This window comes from Trifolium pratense, linkage group LG2 (genome assembly GCF_020283565.1).
Source record: "Trifolium pratense cultivar HEN17-A07 linkage group LG2, ARS_RC_1.1, whole genome shotgun sequence".
NCBI lineage: Eukaryota > Viridiplantae > Streptophyta > Magnoliopsida > Fabales > Fabaceae > Trifolium > Trifolium pratense.
This window is the reverse complement of record NC_060060.1, coordinates 53,686,261-53,701,346: the sequence shown is the minus strand read 5'-3', so window position 1 is coordinate 53,701,346 and position 15,086 is coordinate 53,686,261. Positions and strand designations below refer to the sequence as shown.

Here is a 15,086-nt window from a genome sequence, read left to right as displayed (position 1 = left end):
GAACTAACTTAAAGAGGGGCATGTTGGGGACCAGGTCCCTCCTTAGCGATGGCAAAAATATCTGTATCCGTGGATATCTGCGGATAAAATTCGCCACGAACACGGAGCAAATAGTTTAATAGATATCCACGGATAAAATAAATGGATATTTCAATTATCCGTATCTAATGGATACATATGCGGGTTTAATACTATCTGTGCCCGCAAAATTAGTAAAATTACTTAAATGTCCCTATTAAAACAAATAGTCTTGTTTTCCCTTCATATTCAATATAGAAAACTTTTCATGTTATTTTTTCATCTTTTGATGTAAAAAAATTCATCAACTTGCAACTTTTCATTTACGATAAAAAACCCTAATTTGTCATTTCGTCCATGGATATCTAAAAATATCCACGGATATCTCAAAGTCTGTGGATACCCGCACGGATATGGAGCGAACACATATAAAATATTTATCCACCGGAGTGGATTCACACAAATATCATACTATCCGCCACCATGGATATCCATTTACAACCCTACCTCCCTCCCTTGAACATATTAGATGAGATGAATATTTTATTGTGAGAGCAATAAATTACAACCGTTAGATTAAAATGAATGGTTGAGATACTTTTTCCACTTAAATGTTGAGGGTAAACCGTAGTGTTTTTTTCTTCTCCGGCCGACATAGGCAAACTGTAGTGTATATTTTCGGCTTTGCTTAATAGTTTTCTAGATTCATCTATAGTCTCATTGTTTTCTGATTTTCACAAGACAAGATAATGTATCTATTCTATATTTATTTATACTAGATATAAAGAGAATACATGAGTTTTAGTGTGGACTTTTGATATATAATACCAACAATATCCTTATTTTTTTACTTAGTAGCAACAAAAAAATTTATTAACAAACTTACCATAACATAAGACACATTATTTTTTTATAAAAAAAAACACATATTTTTTAGAAGCAAGAATCTTTTATTAACAAACTCACCATAACATAACACATATTTTTTTTTGACATAAGTTAGACACCGATGCCTGACCCACTAGTATTTATAAGATTGGTTAAATATTCGTAACACTCTGATACATGTACACATATTATTTGGATATATATCGGTATAACGTCGAGTGGATAAATCAAAAAATTTACTAAATCTATTTGTCAACCTACCAGAATTATCAATCTCAAAGATTTAAGGATACATATCCAAATAAATACCGAATTAACCTAAATATAAACAGATCTACTCTTTGATTCCACCAATATACTCGAAACTGGAATGAGTTAGGGGAACCACTCTAACCACCTACAACAATATTCATTAAATTCATTTACATTTGAGATTTACAACTTTTACAGGTATGCTCTTGTTACTCTCATGTAGTATAAGCAAATTTAACGTTTTATGCTTTAGCCAAAACCATTATTGTATCCATCCAACCAAATCAAAACCTAACTTGGAGGAAGGATGATGACATGAGAGAAAATTACCATTACGGATCTAAGTCATTATCCATTGAGTCTACATAATATTATGCAATTTTTATTTATGTCTTATATTATTTGTTCTAGAATAACCAAACTTTATCCAACATGGTCACATTCTATGTAGTTTCTGATTGTGTGGCATTGTCAACTATGATATGGTACAAAATTGCACCGTATTTACTAGGAAGCATCGGTGGAGAAAATCTATTATAAATTGATTAAAGAAGATTCCATGTCAACTTTGTGATATGATACAAAACTACTTACTTCTAATTACAATCATTAGTTTCTTGTTAACTTCATATATAAAAATGGTTGATGCTAATTAGTATTCCGAGACATCAATTAAAGAAATAAAATAAGTAAATTTTTATATTTGAAAATCACTATTTGTATTTTTGAAGAATTAACTGCACAAATTTTGAGAAAACCTTAGTACATTTGATTCTTTAACTGATATTCGAGATACATGTTAACCTTTCCTTGCAAACATTTAGATGTGAAATGTCCATATAAACTCAACCATTCTCCTACACATTATTTAATTCACTATGTGTTTATGGATATACTCTTTGATAAAAAATTGTGTCCCACCCATAAACAAATAAAAATTATACAAAAACTGATCTTAAATCTCTTAATTAAAGTTTGTCTAAGTGGAACTGAACTCAAATTTCTTATGTAAAGTTCTTCGGACATTGTGGATAGAAAAAAACATGGTAGGAGTGATGGTCACGGTTTATAAACAGAGATTAATTATCGACAAAGTTAGTGAATACTTCTCATTAATAAAAAAAATCAATTTCTTTTTTTATAGATTATGTGATGTGATATAGATTAATCTTAAAAAATTGAAACTTGTTTGAACTAGAAGAAAGAAGTGAAAAAGTTAAACCAGTTGACTTGACCTTGCTGGGTTCCTTCTAACAACACTCTTCTTTCTCTTGAATTTCTTATTGTAGAAATGTATCATCAGGTATATGAATAAGTCTCACTCACTCTCTTTCTTTGTCTAATGACCTAGAAATTTCCTTTTTTATGGTTATTTTACTTTGATTTCTCAGCCTAAGTTATATAAACATTGATTCATGTATATGTTTATGAATTGCAGCTAGAAACTTGGACAGCTTTGGTTGCAATTTTTTTGTGTATAGTTTGTTTTATTGTGAAAGAGATTGTTATGGGAGGGAGTAGTTCAAAAGGGTCTTCTAGGAAGAAGAAGCAGCATGTTTCTTCATATAGGTCTTCAGGGTCTTCAGATTCTTCATCTTCATGGAATAATAATAATTATGATGAATATGGATATCCACCACAATCACCATATCCTCAACAGAGTCCTTATCATCAGACACCTCACCATCAAGCTGCATCAGCTCCATTTTATGAGAATTCACAGCCTAAAAAGAAGTTAGATAAGAGGTATTCAAGGATAGCTGATAATTATCATTCACTGGATGAGGTAATGTTAATTAGATTTTAATTCTATCATTGCATGTAGTAGTTTTTATTTATTTGTTTTTAATTTGTTATATGTATGTAAGAGGAACTGTTTGATTTGATCTTTGATTTTGTTTGTCATTATCATTATCAGTAGTCTTATTGGATACTGTTTTTAATTTTTATCATTGACTTGAACAATTATACTCTTTGGTAATGTGAATGCAACATGTATGATGTTTAGGTATAAGAGGCAAAAGGGGAAAAAAAAGGAAAAAAAGAAACTGAGATGAAAAGGAAAGGGGACCAATTTTTTTATTGATTTTTAACCTTCTGGTTCCCAGGGGAAGCGCCCCCGGTAATCCTGAGTTGGGCCGCGAGGTAAGTAAAGTCTGGCCAAGAATTTTTTCCACCATGACTCAAACTCGGGTTCTTCTGAACGATTCGTCCTAGGGGGAGCTCATTAACCATTTGTGCCCAATATTTTGGTTAAAAGGGGACCAATTTAATAATTTCAATATAATTGGGTAAAAGGGAAATGTTTTGAGTTTTATTTCTGAAATCAAAGTTCAATTTTCTGCCACTTAAACAGCGAGGAGTGAAGTATTTAAGCTTGTAATCATTTGCAATAAAATTTATAATATAAGATTTAGGGGTGTTTGGATAAATAACATAATTAAGCACTTATTCATAAGTTCTTATAGTTATCATATAAGAACTTATGTATCAGCTGCTTTTATAATCAACAAAAAGAAAATGAGTATAAACTTGTACTAATTTTGTATAAGCTGTTTGTTTCTATAAGTTATCATGAGGAGAAAATAATTCATTGAGCATTTCAACCAAAATTTATTGTTTTGCAACTCTAGAGAGAAAATACATGATATTATTGTTAAATAATGAAGTGAATTGAATACAGGTTACTGCTGCTCTTGCAAATGCTGGGCTGGAATCTTCTAATCTCATTGTCGGCATTGATTTCACGAAGAGCAATGAGTGGACAGGTGTAATCTCTTACTCGCATTTTCATGCTTGAATATTTTTTGTGTGTGTAAATTTTAAGCTAAATATATACTTCTTTTTATCAGGGAAGAGTTCATTCAACCGAAAAAGTTTACATCACATTGGAAGTAGTCAAAACCCTTATGAACAAGCAATCTCTATTATTGGGAAAACTCTATCTACTTTTGATGAAGATAACTTAATTCCATGTTTTGGATTTGGAGATGGTAACGACGGATGTGAAGCTAAATATTTTTTCCAACGTAGTTTCTTTTTACACTTTGCGCAAACATGATTGTTTTATTTCTGTCTGTTATTTTTCAGCATCTACACATGATCAAGATGTATTTAGCTTCTATTCAGAAGAACAATTATGCAATGGTTTTGAGGAAGTTTTGGAAAGATACCGAGAAATTGTTCCTCACCTCAAACTTGCAGGTTTTGCCTTTGTTCATTCACCTGTTATCTTAGATTATTATTTTAATCAGACTCGTTATAACGCGTGGCATTCATAAAAACAGGACCGACTTCGTTTGCCCCTATTATTGAAATGGCCATAACTATTGTTGAACAAAGTGCTGGCCAATATCATGTCCTTCTCATAATTGCAGATGGACAGGTAATTCTTGAATTCATATTTCACATTGTTCATAGGTGCACTTTTAAGGTCTTTGTTTCTTTATAAATCATCTTAACTTTCATATATATATATATATATATATATGAACAAACTGCAAGGTTTGCCTTGAAAATGCTAACAATATATATCATTCATAGCTCATAATATTACACACAATATCTTATTAGCTGCAATAGAAAACTAAATGCTTACATTTCTGTAACGTTTTCATGAATGAAATTAGTCTGCTGTAGATATTCATTGTTTCTGCTCAGTGATAGTGCTTCAAAAACTGATGCTCGACTTGTTTTTCGCAGGTGACCAGAAGCATCGATACAGAACATGGCCACTTAAGTCCGCAGGAACAGAAGACAATAAATGCGATCGTAAAAGCCAGGTGAGTTTTTTAGTTTTCTTTCATGTAGAAACCATTCAGCTTCTGCATTCTTCCCTTCAGGATGGCACCCTGTCACAATGGAATTAGGCTTGGCCCTGTCTCGGCCTTTATTTTATATAATAAGCAGTTTCAACCTCTACATCTTAGAATGTCGGTACCGAAGACTCTCAGAATCTTATACTCTTTTTAAATTGCAGTGAGTATCCACTGTCAATAGTTTTGGTAGGAGTTGGAGATGGACCGTGGGAGATGATGAAGGAATTTGACGATAACATCCCTTCTCGGGCATTTGACAATTTCCAGGTTTGGTGCAATTCACTTAACCCTTTTTTACCTGCCATATATAAATGATATTCTTCCTATTATGTTAAGATGTGATAATTTTGTTTGTGGCTGGATGTAGTTTGTGAATTTTACTAAGATAATGTCGAAGAATGTAAATCCAACTCGGAAAGAGACAGAGTTTGCTCTTGGAGCTTTGATGGAGATACCATCTCAATATAAGGCAACCATAGAGCTTGGCCTATTGGGGTAATAAAATACTAAAATATGGCACTTAAAATCTGCTAGGAAGGTTTAACTGGTGTAATAACTTATAACTGAATTTGAAAATCTCGTGTCTTCATTGTACTAGTTCACGGAGGGGACATTCACCAGATAGGGTTCCTCTACCTGCTCCAATTTATAATAGGACTTCTTCCAGCATCAGTGGAAAATCTTTTCGGTCAAACAGTTTTCAGCAGAATGTGCCTAGGAGTACTGACTATGGATATGATAGCGGTGTTCACAATCGCACACAACCATCTACAAGCTCTTTACATGATAATAAGGTATTGAGACGATGCTTTCCAATGCGAGAAGCATCTTTCATATTTAACTAAAACATAGTTTTCCTTTCCAAATTCCAACTTTAATGTCATCACAACCATTCATAATCATTGTTGACCGCAGGTTTGCCCGATTTGTCTTACCGATGCGAAGGATATGGCTTTTGGTTGTGGGCATCAGGTAAAAATTTAATTACATGCTGCTATATTGAGTTATCTATATTAAGGGGTCAATATATATATTAAGTTATTTCCCTTCTCCCTTGTATTTCTCACATGGCAGACTTGTTGTGGATGTGGAGAAGACCTCGAATTTTGTCCCATTTGTCGGAGCAGAATCAGTACTAGGATAAAGCTTTACTAGCTATATGTGCTGCTTTCAATGAAATTTTCATTCATTGGCAGATTAAGGTTACTCATCAAGGTTTGATAAGGTTAGAACATCAGAGTAAGGAAGAGTTTTTGTTTATAAAGAATAAAAGAATGAGCGTTACCCTTTTGTATATATGTGCTCGCTCTCGCTCTTTCCTTTTGTGTGCATTGAAGGCATCATGTTATTCAGTAAACTGTCTCGCTAAGAATTGTCTGGATTTTTTCAATGAACACCTTTTTTGTTTTGTTTGCGAAGCTTGTTCACATCTGTTTATCATATACAGTATACTACTAGTACCTAATTTTGTTAGTTAACCATTCCACACTTTCGGTATATTTTAAATATGCCTTTGCTCAGGTTTGTGAAAATATTTGAAAGAACGAAATCAAACTCGGCTCTCAAACTTTATTCTGCCCAAATCAAATGCAACAGCCTTCAACGAATAACAAAGAAGGAAATAAAAAATTTCTACTTGGTGGTACCCTCATTCTTTACATCACATTAGTTTATATTACTCATACTCATCCATAAATAGGAAATCATCCCATGCTGGCACGTGAAAACGTATTTAAACACAGGTTCGTTCCTTCTGGTGCCGGAAGGAACATTTAATCTTCTATATAAGCATGTATATCCGCAGCAATAATCTTCGATTCTGGTACATTATGTGATTTTAGATTAACTAAAAAGTTGACTGAGACGACGTTCAACATCTTTATGAACTGAGATTTATATCTTTTAAATAGAGCAGAGCCACCCATCTGCAGACAAAGCAGAATCAGTTATTCTTAGAAGATCAATATATCGAAACACAATATTTTGCATCACTTACTTGTAAGAATGCATTGAGTGAAACAGCTGTATATTGATTGGCTGGCATAGAACTCAAGAACTTTGCACGCCATATCTAACCTTCTCGCAAGCCATGGAAATTGCGAATATATCAGTAATATTTTCAAGTTCAGTCGAGATGCCTTTTTGTAAACTATGTGCTCTGGAATGGTGTATATGCAGTAACATAATTCTTTTTCTTTTTTGAATCAGCTAATATATTTAGTGACTCATCCATAAGCACAAGAGATACTCAAGATGAGAAAGTTACAAAATCTGCATAATATAGCAGACAAACAGCACACAGGAGGCAATTAAAAGCCATACAAAATAAACCCAAAAAACAGCAAAACAATCAACAACAGACAGGCTATAAAAACAATCACAAAATCCCAAAGGGACTCTCACACCACCAGGGGCGCACAGCCAGCCAATGAACCAAAACCTCGGTACCAATAACACGTCGTCCATTGAATAACTAATGTATCAGGTCTATAATATAAATCAAATACACAAATTATTCAATGAATCTGAAAAATTGATTTTTGCTTATAATTAAGAATGAAATATTACGTTAATATAAATATCAAAGAAATATTTTTTGTTGGATATTCCGCCTTCATTGCGGTCCGCCCCCATCCGCCTAATTGCGGCATTTGGGTTGCCTTCATTGCAGCCTCCAACACCTTCATTGTGTTGGGTGTGAAGGGGTGGATTTAGTCCCACATTGCTAAGAGATATGGCCTGTGTAACGTTTATATAGCTTGGGCAACCCTCACCTTAAAAGCCGGTTTTGTAGGGATGAGTTAAGCCCAATATAAAATCTCACATGGCATCGGAGCTCTCGTTCTTTGAGGGCCTTGCTTCCGCATAAACCCTAGCCGCCTTCATTGCGGTCATAAACCCTAACTGCCTTCATTGCAGGATTAGGATTTGTTACTATTGCCTTTATTGCAGTTTCAGCAAACAGTTGCGAAATCACTGTTCACGTGGCACTGTTCATCCACGACACTGTTCACGCGCATACTGTTCATAACCGTACTGTGCGTCACTGTTCATTCAAAAAAAAAAAAACTTGGCTTTTTTGCTATTTTGTTCTCCTTATTAAGACAATCACATGACATCGGTCAATATGTCAAAAAAAGGATTTGTTCCACTCAACCAAGATGAAATAAAGAGGTTGAAATCTTTTCTTAGTGAATTGGAGACACCAACAACGGTTACAACTTCTCTGGCATATTCAGGTATGTTTCCGTTTCCACTTTCTCTTGGTAAGTCTCAATTTTCTGTTGGATTTAATGCTTCGGATAAACCCTATAACCAATATTGGATACTGGATTCTGGAGCCACTGACCACATGACACCCTTACCCACACAATTTTCCACTTATTCACCTTGTCTCAATAACAAGAAAATATCCACAGCAGATGGTACCCTTTTAACTGTAGCAGGTCAAGGAGATATCCAAATAAGTCCATCTATAATCCTACGAAATGTCCTTCACATTCCCAAATTGTCTACTAGCCTAATTTCCATACAAAAACTCACAAAAAACCTATCATGTAATGCTATTTTTTATGACAATGCTTGTGTTTTTCAAGATAAGCATTCGGGGAGGACAATTGGAAATGCGAGAGAATGGAATGGTCTTTATTACTTGGATAACCAAAATCTCCCCCCAAATCCACTCAACAACAACAACTCACTTTTTTCGGAATCAATTAAGACCAACAGGGATAAGGTCTTTCTATACCACCGTCGTCTTGGTCATCCTTCATTTAGAGTCATGAAACAAATATTTCCTTCCTTTTTTAAAAATTTAGATGTTGAGAGTCTTTGTTGTGAGGTGTGTGAACTTGCTAAACACAAACGTGCCTCTTTCCCGGTCAGTAACAAAGTGAGTACTTCTCCATTTTATTTAATTCATACTGATGTGTGGGGTCCTTCTAATGTTCCAAATATATCGGGTGCTCGATGGTTTGTAACCTTCATCGATGATTGCACTCGGGTTACATGGGTCTACTTACTAAGACAAAAGTCCGAGGTTACCTCTGTGTTTCTACATTTCTTCTCATTGGTAAAAAACCAGTTTGGAGTGAGTATTAAGAGGGTCAGGTCTGATAATGCCAAAGATTACTTCAATCAAGGACTTAATTCCTTTTGTCAAAAAGAGGGTATTATTCATGAGTCCTCTTGTGTCAAAACACCCCAACAAAATGGGATTGCTGAGAGAAAAAACAGGCATTTGTTAGATCAAACACGTGCTATATTATTCCAAAATAAGGTTCCCAAGAAGTATTGGGGAGAGGCGGTTTTAACCGCATCGTATCTCATAAATCGTTTACCTTCTAGTGTCCTTGCCTCTAAAACTCCTATGGAGGTTCTATCCTCATTTTATCCTGATATGTCCACCTCTTGTAATCTCATTCCTAGAATATTTGGGTGTAAGTCGTTCGTCCATATCCATAGTGATGGTAGAGGGAAACTTGATCCCAGAGCCTTAAAGTGTGTCTTTATAGGGTATTCTTCCACCCAAAAGGGTTACAAATGTTATCATCCACCGTCTAATAAATTCTTTGTCTCTCGAGATGTCACCTTTCATGAACAAGAAAGTTACTTCGCTCAAACTCATCTTCACGGGGAGAACACAAGTAAGGAAGATGAGTCTCTTATACTTCCTGACCTTAATCTCGGACCAGAAGTTGAGGCTGAAACTAGAAGTGACAATGTTGAGACTGAAATTGATCCTAAAAATGTTGAAACTAGAGGTGACAATGTTGAGACTGAAATTGATTCCGAAAAAGATGAAAATGTTGGTGTTGATGTAAGATATGGGAAGAATTTAGTATACACAAGGAAAAAGAATATCATTCCCGAATCTACTCATATCCATGAATCCAATCCAACATTACATGAAGAAACTTTCCTTGACCCTTCAACATCTAGTGATTCAATTTCCGAATTTTCTCCTGTTCAGGTACCAGAATCTAGTTCAACCTTACAAGAACCCAACCCGATAAAACATAAAAAACCAAAATCAAGAGAAGTAACACCAATACACTCTAAAGACTCGCATCTCCCAATTGCCCATAGGAAAGAAACTAGAACCTGCACCAACAAGCCACTTTACCCTCTATCCAATTACTTATGCTTTGAACAATTATCAACTACCCATAAAGCCTTCCTCACAAGTCTAAACACTACCACAATACCTACTTCCTTGTCTGAGGCATTGTCTGACAGGAAATGGAAACAAGCCATGGATTTGGAAATGGAGGCACTTGATAAGAACAATACTTGGGAATTGGTCTCTCTACCAAATGGAAAGAAACCTGTAGGGTGCAAATGGGTATACACCGTAAAATACAAGGCTGATGGATCTATTGAGAGGTACAAGGCAAGATTGGTAGCCAAAGGGTTCACTCAGACTTATGGAATAGATTACTCTGAGACATTTGCTCCAGTTGCAAAAATGAATACTGTTAGGGTGATATTATCTTTAGCAGCTAATTACAATTGGAACTTGCAGCAATTTGATGTAAAAAATGCTTTCCTTCATGGAGAACTTGAAGAGGAGATCTACATGGATGTACCCCCTGGATATCGTGAAGATATTGCTGCCAACACCGTGTGTAAGTTAAAAAAGGCTTTATATGGACTAAAGCAATCACCACGAGCTTGGTTTGGAAGATTCACTAAAGTTATGGTTGGTTTGGGCTTCAAACAAAGTCAAGGAGACCATACTTTATTTGTTAAACACTCTAAGTCAGGGGGAGTCACAGTGTTATTGGTGTATGTGGACGACATTATCGTAACAGGCGATGATGAAGAGGAGCAGCAAATGTTAAGTCAACACTTAGCCAAGGAATTTGAGATTAAGACCTTGGGAAAATTGAAGTATTTTTTGGGAATAGAAGTGGCTCACTCTAAGAAAGGAATTTTCATATCCCAACAAAAATACATTACCGACCTTTTGCAAGAGACTGGCAAGACAGCATGCAAGCCTGCATGTACACCAATTGATCCAAATATAAAGTTGGGGAATGCAGAAGAAGATGTTGCGGTTAATAAGGAAATGTATCAAAGATTGGTCGGCAAACTAATATATTTATCACATACTAGACCTGATGTTGCTTTTGCTGTAAGCTTGGTCAGCCAATTCATGCACCAACCAAAGGAGATTCATCTACAAGCTGCACTCCGAATTGTTCAATATTTGAAAGGAACTCCAGGTAGAGGAATTTTGTTCGAACGAAATGGAAGTGTGGGACTTGAAGCATATACTGATGCTGACTATGCAGGGTCAATTGTGGATAGGAGATCAACTACAGGATATTGCACTTTTTTAGGTGGAAATCTTGTGACTTGGAAGAGTAAAAAACAAAGCGTGGTATCCAGATCTAGTGCTGAAGCAGAGTTCAGGGCAATGGCACAAGGTATATGTGAATTACTATGGCTGAAAAGCATCTTGGAAGACTTGAGGATAAAGAGTGATGAACCAATGAAACTCTATTGTGATAATAAATCTGCTATTAGCATAGCTCATAATCCAGTGCAACATGATAGGACCAAACATATTGAAGTTGACCGACACTTCATCAAAGAAAAATTAGATAGTGGTCTAATTTGCACTCCATATGTCTCTTCCCAAGGCAACGTTGCAGATCTTCTAACTAAGGGGCTGAACGGCAATAACTTTGAAAGAATTGTTTCCAAGTTGGGAATGATAAATATTCATTCACCAGCTTGAGGGGGAGTGTTGTAAATAAATAGTAAATATTCTATTATTAGGAGTAATCTTCTATTAGTAATTTGTATTTGGCCCATGAGCCCATTAGGTTAGAATAGCATACCATGTGAGATTTTATATTGGGCTTAACTCATCCCTACAAAACCGGCTTTTAAGGTGAGGGTTGCCCAAGCTATATAAACGTTACACAGGCCATATCTCTTAGCAATGTGGGACTAAATCCACCCCTTCACACCCAACACAATGAAGGTGTTGGAGGCTGCAATGAAGGCAACCCAAATGCCGCAATTAGGCGGATGGGGGCGGACCGCAATGAAGGCGGAATATCCAACACACCCCCTCACGCTCAGGCCCAATGGGCCTGAAGCGTGGACGATGCGGGAAGCCCAACAATAGGTCTAGGATAGGCTCTGATACCATGTGAGATTTTATATTGGGCTTAACTCATCCCTACAAAACCGGCTTGTAAGGTGAGGGTTGCCCAAGCTATATAAACGTTACACAGGCCATATCTCTTAGCAATGTGGGACTAAATCCACCCCTTCACACCCAACACAATGAAGGTGTTGGAGGCTGCAATGAAGGCAACCCAAATGCCGCAATTAGGCGGATGGGGGCGGACCGCAATGAAGGCGGAATATCCAACACACCCCCTCACGCTCGGGCCCAATGGGCCTGAAGCGTGGACGATGCGGGAAGCCCAACAATAGATCAAGGATAGGCTCTGATACCATGTGAAAACTGAATATATTATTATATTTCAAGTTATGAATAATTTACAATCACTAATGTGTTTATATAGGCTATTCTAACCTAATGGGCTCATGGGCCAAATACAAATTACTAATAGAAGATTACTCCTAATAATAGAATATTTACTATTTATTTACAACATTTTTGTTATTGAATTACTACCTTTTTGTTGTGTAAACATATATGTTGAAAAAAAAAAATTCAATTATTTATAAAAAATAGTAAAATACAGTAACAAACTATTTGTGTATTGAGTATTGACCATGTGCTTTAACCACACTTCTCTAATCATGCTTTCAATATATATTTGCTTTGTCCAACATGCATAATTTTCATCGAAATCAAGAGAGAATTGAAATTCAATAAAAAATACTTTGTTATTTTTCTACAGTCCACATTTTTACCGTGTCAACCAAATAAAAATAAATATGGATTGATACGTACTAGTATCATATACGTACCATATACACATACCCAGTACGAGCACTTCATTATAGTAGGAGTATCCATGCCAATAAATATGATTGAAAAAACAAACCTGCCCATAGCCATAAATATAGTTAGTGGGTGGTCGATTTGAAGTCGAATATCTTTCTCGTGTACAACTTAATCTTAGGGGGCACTAGTAAGTTTGACAACAAACCCGTATTTGTGGGCATCCAATCGAATTTGTCCTAACTTTGACGGACAAAATTCAAATTGACTAGATTTGGGTTTTACCCTATTTCAGTACATGAGTTTATACAGAGATGTAGCTGAACAAAGATACCTGAATTCGATCAGTTATAGAATTGTACTTTTTATCCTTGGCGAGATTGTGGCGAGTATGAGAATACCCGAACTTCATCGAATTTGGCAAAGAGTTCATAACGTGTACCTTATTCATTAATGATCATGAAATTATACAAAAACCATTATTAACATGAATCTAACAGCGTACCAAAAGCATTAAATTAAAATCGAATGATAGTGAGACAGGTTGCAAATAATTAAAGAGTATGCAGCAGACTTCATTTAATACAACTTATAACTTCCACCCAATCTTTGACATTTGCCAAAAACCATCACTATACTCATTTTCCCACCTTCTCTTATTTGCTATATAAACCCCCACACCCAACTCATTACACTCATCAAACAAACAAACATTCCAAACCAAAAATTCAAAACAAAAAAACACATTTTCTATTAAGAAAACAATGGCAAACATGAAGGTAGCATGTGTTGTTTTGTTGGTTTGCATAGTAATTGCACCTATGGCAGAAGCTGGAATCTCATGTGGAACTGTAAATAGTGCTCTTGCTCAATGCATTCCTTACCTTAAAGGTGGTCCTAGTCCTTCTCCAGCCTGTTGTGCTGGAGTCAAGAGACTCAACTCCGCCGCCGTTACCACACCTGATCGTCAGGCTGCCTGCAACTGCTTGAAAAATGCTGCTGGTGCTATTTCTGGTTTGAATACTAACAACGCCGGTGCTCTTCCCGGCAAATGTGGTGTTAGTATTCCATACAAGATCAGTACCTCCACCAACTGTGCTACGTATGTGTCTTATAGCTTTGTTTTCTAGTAAACTTTTACAATTTTTTTAGTATTTTTTTCATAAATATTTTTTCTTTCATTGCTGATTTACTGACTTGTTTTTGTTGTTGTATTTATACAGCATCAAGGCTTGAAGATGACATTGCAGATGCAAGATTATGGAAACTTCTCACTATATATGAAAGTTCCTTTTAATGCTATTAAGAATAAGAATGAGAGTGATGGAGGCTCATGTTATATGTGGCCCTATCTTCTTGTACCAGACTGTATTTGATAGTTTTCTATGTGTTGTTTTATAAATTACATAGTGAAATATTTTAATTGGGTGTTTTTATGTAGTTAACTAATTTCTTTTATTTAATTTCAGTTTGTGGATCTTGTTAACAAAATAAAAATATCAAAAAAAGTAATACTCAAGACAAGATTTTGAAATTTAACATATGAAACATAACATATGAAACATCATTCCAAGAATGATCCAAAATAATTGATCCCTAAGCAAACGTGTCTGAACACGATTCTCGAACACTAGCCTCAATAGCAAAACCAAAAACATGCTATAAACTAAAACTCTACGAGTTGCAGGAGAAAAAAACCAGTGGCACAAAGCACGACAGCAGGCTTCAAAAACGCGGGCAGCAGCATAAAAACACCAGCCCGAAAATGATCAGTTACACCAGCAGAACACAGCTGAACCAGACGCAGCAAAACACTAATCGAAACCAACAGCACTGAGCATAAAAACCCTCAACTGGCCTGCAACTACAGCCTCCAATAACACTGCAGAGAAACAAAACTACAACCTCCAAAACACATCAAATTTAACATAGCAGAGAAACAACTACAGCATCTTAAATAGTTGCTAATATGATGATATCTTTCATCTATTTAGCATAGACTCCATAATGCACTACAAAAAAAACATTATAGCAATAGACTCCTTTGTATCCCTAGCAACTACTAAATAAACCAACATTAAACTTTGTTCTGAGTACAGATTATAGCAGCCTAAATAGGTAAATTTTTCAAAACAATATGATGGTCCACAATTTGTTCAAGAAATGGAAAGGAGTTT

At 35.5% G+C, this 15,086-nt stretch overlaps 2 protein-coding genes across 2 annotated transcripts; both read left to right on the top strand.

Annotated features, from left to right (window-relative positions):
• The first annotated feature begins 2,028 nt into the window (after positions 1-2,028).
• LOC123906216 (E3 ubiquitin-protein ligase RGLG5-like) lies at positions 2,029-6,394 on the top strand. Its single transcript, XM_045956077.1, has 12 exons — positions 2,029-2,461; positions 2,597-2,944; positions 3,842-3,926; positions 4,011-4,151; positions 4,249-4,362; positions 4,446-4,543; positions 4,861-4,940; positions 5,138-5,243; positions 5,344-5,471; positions 5,575-5,770; positions 5,892-5,948; positions 6,051-6,394. Exons 1-12 carry the CDS (start codon positions 2,450-2,452, stop codon positions 6,129-6,131), a joined length of 1,446 nt encoding a protein of 481 aa, XP_045812033.1. The 5' UTR covers positions 2,029-2,449; the 3' UTR covers positions 6,132-6,394.
• Positions 6,395-13,591: 7,197 nt separating this feature from the next.
• Positions 13,592-14,354, top strand: LOC123906214 (non-specific lipid-transfer protein-like). The gene is made up of 2 exons (XM_045956075.1): positions 13,592-14,011; positions 14,133-14,354. The coding sequence occupies exons 1-2, from the start codon at positions 13,674-13,676 to the stop codon at positions 14,143-14,145; spliced, it is 351 nt and encodes a 116-aa protein (XP_045812031.1). The 5' UTR covers positions 13,592-13,673; the 3' UTR covers positions 14,146-14,354.
• Positions 14,355-15,086: the final 732 nt, after the last annotated feature.